This window comes from Rhea americana, unplaced genomic scaffold (genome assembly GCF_003343005.1).
Source record: "Rhea americana isolate MKP2758 unplaced genomic scaffold, rheAme1 scaffold_577, whole genome shotgun sequence".
NCBI lineage: Eukaryota > Metazoa > Chordata > Aves > Rheiformes > Rheidae > Rhea > Rhea americana.
The window spans coordinates 1-7339 of NW_028186731.1; the positions used below are offsets into that span (position 1 = coordinate 1).

The following is a 7339-nucleotide window of genomic DNA, read 5'->3' on the forward strand; positions in this document are numbered from 1 at the left end:
GGGGCGCGCGGGGTGCGGAGGCCGCCGCCGCCGCCTGCCCTCGGGCTGCCCAGCCCTGCCCTGCCCCTCCGCGCTAGCGATCAGCGTGTGTGCTGCCTTCCTCGCCTTGGCTTTGCTTTTATTTCTGCTTTTTCCCTGCCCTTTGCTGACCAGTGAGAGGGTCCAAAAGCCCGGGCGATATTTGCAATAACTTAAAAAACGAACAGCAAGTTTTGCCTCTGGGGCAATTACTGCAGAGTCCTCTTTGGCCTCCCTCTGGTTCCGTTAGCAATCCGCTGCACGATTAAAGACAGCCGGGGGGGCGGTGGGGGGAAAGAGAAAATAGACCGATCAGATATTCATATTAGCAATTTGTTACAGAATCTAAATTACACAGCCAACAATACCTACGGGCCCCACCAGTCCACCCCCAAGCGCTCGGCTGCTTCTCGCTTGCCGTGATGCCGCGGATTAGATGAGACGAGTGTATTGGAAATCCAGCCTTAGCTCGTACTTTACAACATCTAAAACCCATCCCGCCAACACTCGGATGAAGCATCATCAGGACACCCTCCTCTCCCCGCTCCGCTTGTCCCAGGCCCACACAACCGGGTCTCCGGGAGGTGGCACCGACGACACCCCGCGGCGCTCAACCGTATCCAACCAGCAAGAGCTTCGTCTTCGGTCCTTGCTCATAGTCCAGTTTCTGCTCCGTTTGGTTTTCTGTTATCTGTTTAACGTCCTTGCTCCAAGGCCACCGTTGTGATTGGGGGCAAGGTAAGTGTCTGTACGGTGGACAGGCGAGGAGAAAGGGGAGGAGGAGGAGTTGTAAGAGGAGGAGGGTGTCCGGATGTTCTGGCCCCCAGTCTGAGGTTGCTGCAGGTTGAGGATGCTGTCGATGGCGCTCTGTAGGTGCTCGTTGAGGGAGTCGTCCTGGGGGCTGTCGCTGGAGAAGCTGGCGTTATCCACGTCGAAGGACTCCGACTTCCTGCGTTTGGCCGGGGGCAAGGGCACCTCCCAAGTGAGTTCCGAGCCAGAGCTGTGATCAGGCGGCTCCGTTTTTATCATCCCGTGATAAAACTCATCCTCGACTTCCGCAAGTTCCTTCATAAGGCCACTGGTAGAGTCATCGGTCTTCTGCGGGGCAGGACTGTCCTGCAGCACGAGCGAGCGGGCGTCGCTTCTGTTGAAGAACAGAAGCTTGGAGCTCTCCTCTGGCCGGCTCTTCTCTGCGGCAGCCGCCGTGGGGCTGTCATGGGTTTTGTGGGAGGTGATCACGCTCCTGGATCCGTCCTCCTGCTTGATCACAAGGGTGCTGGGGATTTTATCCGCCTTCGGGGCGCTACCTTTCGGACAGGCGTCGGAGGGCTTATCCGCTACGAAAGCGTCCACGTTCTCTCGGTAAGTCTTACGAAGAGGGAGCCTGCAGTAGGTCACCATGGGCTTCTTCTCCACAGGAGCCGAGGTTACGTGATCGACGGTCCCGTTCATTTGCCCGGCAGCGGTGGAGGTGGCGGTGGCGGTGGTGGCGGCGGCGGCGCCGGAAGCGTGCTGGTCAGTCGTTTTGATGACTCTGCACACAGGCGGCAGCTGGTGAACGGGATCCAAAGCGGTATTATGGACCACTTTACTGAGCCCAGCCTCCTGCTTGATCTTCAGCTTGAGGCCGATGCGACTACGGGCCTCGTACGTTTTGATCGGGGGTTTGCTCCTTGAGGGCAAGGCATCCTCGTCGCCATCTAACGAAGGCGAAGCCTTGGCCCATGTCACCGACGGGGAGCCTCCGCTGTGCTTGATAACCAGYTTGGTGGGGTTGATCTGAGTGGCGGTCTGCACTGGGGGCACCTTCAAGTTCTCGGAAGCGGGCGCAGCACTGGATGCGGAAGCCAGAGCCACCGAGGAGGAAAGGCTCTGCGAGCGGGACGACGAAGACACGTACTCGTCTGCAAGAGAAACACAGYGCCGGGCATCAGCACCAGCCCACGAGGAACCACGTTTCAGGGTCCCCGTAAATCAGCTGCTCATGCTATACAGAAAAYGCACGCTTGTTTTTCAAATTTCTTTCCTCAGCTAAACAGATCTTTCTCCCCCCTGGTTTCAGAGACACGTCCAGTGCTTTCAAGTTAAGCCAAGCAGATGTACATCACCGGGGAAAAAAGCCGTAACTTAACACAAACCTCTCACATAAAGAAACTCCAAGGCAGCCAGGAAGCATAAGTAACTTGTCAGGAGCCTAAACCTCGCAAGTAATTGCATAAAGTAATCCTTCAGCTGCCGAGACCTTTGCTACAGAAAGACGGATGGGGAAGACTACAGAACAGGCAGCGCTGCCTCAGGWGTCGCAGAGCAAGACAGCATCACGTCCAGCCCCTGAAGAGCAGCAGAGCGCAAGAGAGCGCACGATTACAGGCAGCAGGCGGATGAAAAGAACGCGTCATTCGTCTCCCACCTGGTTTCTCCTTCGCCAGTTGCTTATCAAGCGCTAACATGGTCTTTTCCTCCTGTATGAACATGCGGTCGATCATCACCATCTCCGCTGAAGGACTGACTCTCTGCAGATCACGAACATGGGATTGGGGAGAGAAGAAGGGAAGAAAGGCTCGTTACAGAGCAGAGGGGCCCCAAGCCGGGGCCGCGTGGAGCTGACGACCCTCCGCGGGGTCGGTGGCCGGGGCTGCGGCGCAGAAGAAGGGGCCAGCAGCCTCAGTGCAGCGCGCCAGGCTGCACACGAGCTGTCGCACGCCCCAGCCGTGCGTCCGAAAGCGTTTTGGTAACAAATCACCACCTTAAYGCAGGCTATTAGACTACTATTCTTCCAAAATTTTGCCATCCTCATCCAAGAAAAGAAACGAAGACTCAGCACAAAGTTACCTTCTGTTCAACATTGGTTATTCTCAAGCACAGGGTTTGGCCACACACAGAAAAAGCTCTCCTCCCGCTGCTGCCCTTGTAGAAGTAAAATCGCTGGACTGCCAGCGACTTCCCCGGGGCAGCACAGAGCCCTTAGACCGTTACGCGGTCCCGCCRGGCAAAGGGTACTACAATAATTCGGAACCGGTGCCGCCTAGGATCAGAGCAGCCTGGGCTAGATCAGCGGCTGTTCGATATCGCACCCGTGAGAGCGGAGACCGCGGAGAATCGATCTTACCCGAGACTCCTCTAAGAGCAGCAGGCGGTATTTGTTCAGCATAGCTTGCGTGCGCTTTAAGAGCTGGGTAGACACCATTTCAAACTCCTCATCCACTGCGAGGAAAAGCGGAAGGAGAGAGAAGAGGAGAGTTTGCGCAGGTTTTTTGAGTGCAGCTGCACTTGGAAATAATCCACTAGGGTCCGAAATTAAACTTTTCCCTTGCAGAAAGAGGCCACGTGCCAAAGCGAACGCAGACACAGGACGGGTGGCTCTCTGCGACAGCTTTTTTAGTCAACTCACCTGAAGGAGACCCTGAACAAAGATTTCAATGTAATTTTTCGCTGCTATGAAAAACCCCAGAGGACTGTTAGGGCCCGTATCAAAAGCTAAGGGCTCTGTTTCAGTGATATCTCAGAAGATAAAGAGGCTGTGATGGAACTGCTTTAATCTAGCTTTGAAAAAACCCGGGTCAGAAACCCTAGCAAACTTCAAATACGCCGCCCTGGGAATTTTTGTTTTTCCGGAGCACGTGCACTTGTTGTTTTTCCAAACCTAGAGCTACTCTCCTCACAGCTCGTACGGCAGCACCAGCGAGGCCCGGCCCRCTCGCACAACTCACCCTTCTTGTAGTCCTGGGCGGAGGGCAGCATCCCCTGGTAGACGTGATAGGGCAGGAGCCGTTGCAAGGCGTCTTCGAACGAGCGGAACGACGTCTTATAGTCGGGATGCAAAACCGCTCCCTGATGCTTATGCAGCTGCTCCAGGAAGCTGAAAGCAAAGAGGACGGATAAAGCTGCTGCGGGGTTTGCTCCAGGCCCAGCCGCGGCGCGGGCAACGCTCCCGCTTCGTCGCTAGCCGCGCGTTTCGCCGCCGGCACCGCTCTGCCACGCTCACCAGGCTTCTTTGCTGGGCTGTAGTGTAGGAGCTTTCTTCAGGCTTCCGAGTTTGCTGTCGTACTGGCGAGGAGAGAAGGAGCACGCGTGAGACGCCGCCGCGAGCCCCACGCCGGACTCAAGCCGACGGCCTGAAGGAGAAACCCGCCGCCCGCGGCAGAGGGACAAATCGCCCCTTTCGCAGCCCCCGCGTCCCCGTTTTCTCTCCTGCGCCGCCTGCAGCCCCCCGCTCCGGAGCACCCGCAGCGCGCGGCGGCACGCTCACCAGCTGCTGGGCTTGCACGGGCACCGAGGGCAGCAGCTGCGACAGCCCTTTCCCAACCACCTGGATCTGCAGGGGACCTTTCGCAAGGCTCAGGCTTGAGATGGAGCTAATCACTCCAGGCTTAGGCTGCAGAAGGAACAAAAAGGTGCGTTTTTTTTTCTTTTTCCTAGTTGGAATGCCAGCATAAATGTGCTCAACCACAATGAACCGCCAAAACGCGCGGCGGAAGCGGCCTGCCGAGACCCCGCCGGTCACTGGTGAAAGACGGCATTGCAGCGGGATTCCTTCTCGCTCGGGTGCAAACRCCCAAGTCTGAACTGCATTTTTGCACAAAATTATTATTCTGATTTGTAATTCCAGAAATCTGTATCAACAGCCTTCACATATCATTAAATAAATTGGTAAGTACATCAATTCCCTTAAGGAGGAAGAACAGAGTTCCCCTCCCCAGAGGTTTCAGTATTAATTGAAATTAATATTGATGGCAGTTAATATTGATGGCAGTAATTATTTTTATAGTGCCTTCAGAGGTTCACAGTACTTAAAAGTGAAAACTATTGGCAATATTCAAACAGTTGCTTCAAATTAGTTTCTCCTTTTCTCATAAAAACTGGAAAGCCGGAGTGGAATTTCAACAGGTTTCACCTGCTTTAAAATGGGAAAGCTCTGAAGAAAAAGGGAAAACCGTTAAAAACAGGTTCTCACCTGGACGGGCTGCTGGAGAGCAAGCGCTGTCCCCGGCTTCCCCGGGGCCGCCGCCCCCTTCCCGGCGGAGAGAGGTGYGGAAACACTCGGGAACGTTTTGGTCTCCGCAGGGACCGGCGCAGCAATACCTGGCAAACGGGAAACACGGCAGCGTTTTGGTTTGTTCAGCTCCAGTTTAGACAATAAAGGATTACGGCCCGGAGCCACGCGGCACGTTGCCGCCCGAGGGACCGAGCTCGGCGGGCCACGCCGAGGTCCTCCCAGCGCAAACGGCCTCCGGAGCCACCGCGGCGCCGGCACCGTCACGATTCCTCGAGAAYATTGGAAAATCTGGTTTGCTGCCGGAGCCCGGTCGGGGTTGGCGGGCAGTCCCGCGCGGCACGCAGCCGGCGGAGGGGAAGGAGAAGATCCCCCGAACCSAACCGCGTGCTAACGCGGTGCGCTGGGGGCTCAGGGCTGGGCTGAGCAAATCAAACCYAAACGAGCTGTCCTGCTCGCCCGTAAATAGGGTTATTGCTTTCTGCTTGCAAAAAATATAAAAAAATGAAATTTGTGGTCCTTATTTTGCGTGCCATGAACTAGTTTTGTTACCCGACTCCAGGGAAGGCCTGAGAAATGATTAAGGCCAGGCCTCCCGCTCAGCTCGTGAAACCCCCTAAGAGCAGCTGGCAGAAACGCGCCTGTCAGCTGCTTTCGGGATGCAGCAGGTAAACGTGCGGCGGCGCGAAAGGGCAGGAGGAGCGAACGCGCCCGGCGCCTTCGCAGAGATCTCCGTCAAGCCCTCCGGAAACGTAAACCCAACGCGCGAGCGAGGCCGCCCCAAGCGGAGCTCCGAGCGGGGCCGGCGCCGCCCCGCGTCCCCACGGCCCGGCAGAGGCTGTCGCACCTGCGGGGGCCGGCGGCGCGGCGGCGGCGGGGCTGGGGGCCGGCGTGCCCCCCGCCGCGGCGGGCTGCCCCGGGCCGCCCAGCAGCGCCGAGGAGGAAGAGGAGGAGGAGGAGGCGGAGGAGGCGGAGGAGGAGGAAGGCTGGCCGCCGAAGGGTCCCAGCGCCGGCGAGGCCTGGCCGGGGGCCGTCTGCTGCTTCGGCTGCAGGATGATCCCCTGGGGCACCTGCGCGGGARGGAGAAGAAAAGCACAAGGTGAAAAACCGGCCTCCGAACCCGCTTCGGGTTATTTTTGCGTCCATCCAACACCCCAGATGCTGCCGCCCGGCGCGGGGAGCGCTGGCAAGGCGCTGGCGGAGCACGGGGCTCCTCCGGAGCCCGTGGCCCGGGAACGCGCTGCYGTGAGTGAGCCAGGCCCCTTCGTGGGGGATTTGTTTCAAATTCGTATGCTGATAAATGAAAATCGAGTTCAAGTGTTGCCCTTTTCGCTCCCTGACCCGCATCCTTCCCCCCCCCAAAGTAAAAACAAACAACTGCAGGGCGGTTTTGAAGGCTTGGCTTTTTCCAGTACTTCATTAGCAAGTCCCTGATCCACTTAAATCACAGATATTCTGCTACCCGGAACTGCACGGGTCCCTAAGAACCCAGGGCAGACCCAGAGCCCCGCACCGGAGCACCGGCATCCCGGGATTCGGCACGCGGAGACTCGGGCCGCGGCGCGCCGGGTCGCTTCTGCCGTCACGAGCACCTTCCCCTCGCCTCGCGCTGCTCGAAAGCCGCCGCGGAGCCGCCCTCGGGGGAGAGAGGCCCGGCCCGACGCCCGCGCGGACGCGYCTGCGCCAAGCCGGGGAACGCACCGAGACGCCATCCACAGCGAAAACGCACCGGAGGAGGAGATGCGCCSCAGGAGGGCTAAACCGAGCAAGGCTACCGCGCCGGCGGCGGCTCACGAGCGGGCTCGGCGCCGCCACGGACRGCATGCCGAGGCAACCCCGTCCCCCAGCGTGCCGCCATCTAAAAACGGAACAAAAACCTGCAAAACCCCCATGCAACCGACGYCAGCGCTGCCGCGCGAGCGGAGCAGCGGGTGCTTGAGCTTTCTGGCGGCAGCCCCTGGGCGCCAGCACACRCGCGCGTGGAAGGGACCGGACCGAGTTTCCCTTCGGCTTTTGCGTTTCATCCCGGCGATCCTCGGCGCGACGCTCGCGCCGTTGCTTCGCTTGCGGCCGCAACGCGCCGGCTCCCGGCCTAAACCGAGCACGAAACTCCCAGCTTTGCCGGCACTTATTTACCTGCGGGAACCTGTCCAGTATTTGCTTCTGCTGAGGAGCGGGGTTTGCAATTGCCGAGAGGGTTGGGAATTGGCTCGGGAGCATCGGAAAGCTGCGCGGCTGCTCTGCGGCTAGGTGAAGCGTTTGGGTGGGGGTCGGGGGCTTGCCRGGGGCCGGGAAGGGCAGCGGGAAGTGCGGGGAGGCGGCGTGCGG

The 7339-nt window shown here is 58.8% G+C and overlaps 1 protein-coding gene across 1 annotated transcript in view; it reads right to left on the reverse strand.

Annotated features, from left to right (window-relative positions):
* Positions 1-15: 15 nt before the first annotated feature.
* The window catches only part of BICRA (BRD4 interacting chromatin remodeling complex associated protein), a 16121-nt gene continuing 8797 nt past the window's right edge, over positions 16-7339 (reverse strand). Inside the window, exons 6-14 of the mRNA XM_085319227.1 lie at positions 7148-7288; positions 5859-6081; positions 4973-5100; positions 4268-4393; positions 4004-4065; positions 3729-3877; positions 3128-3222; positions 2429-2531; positions 16-1922 (exon numbers count right to left, since the gene is read on the reverse strand). Of these exons, the coding sequence (XP_085175353.1) occupies positions 706-1922; positions 2429-2531; positions 3128-3222; positions 3729-3877; positions 4004-4065; positions 4268-4393; positions 4973-5100; positions 5859-6081; positions 7148-7288 (2244 nt within the window). The 3' untranslated portion in view covers positions 16-705. The remainder of the gene's footprint in view (positions 1923-2428; positions 2532-3127; positions 3223-3728; positions 3878-4003; positions 4066-4267; positions 4394-4972; positions 5101-5858; positions 6082-7147; positions 7289-7339) is intronic.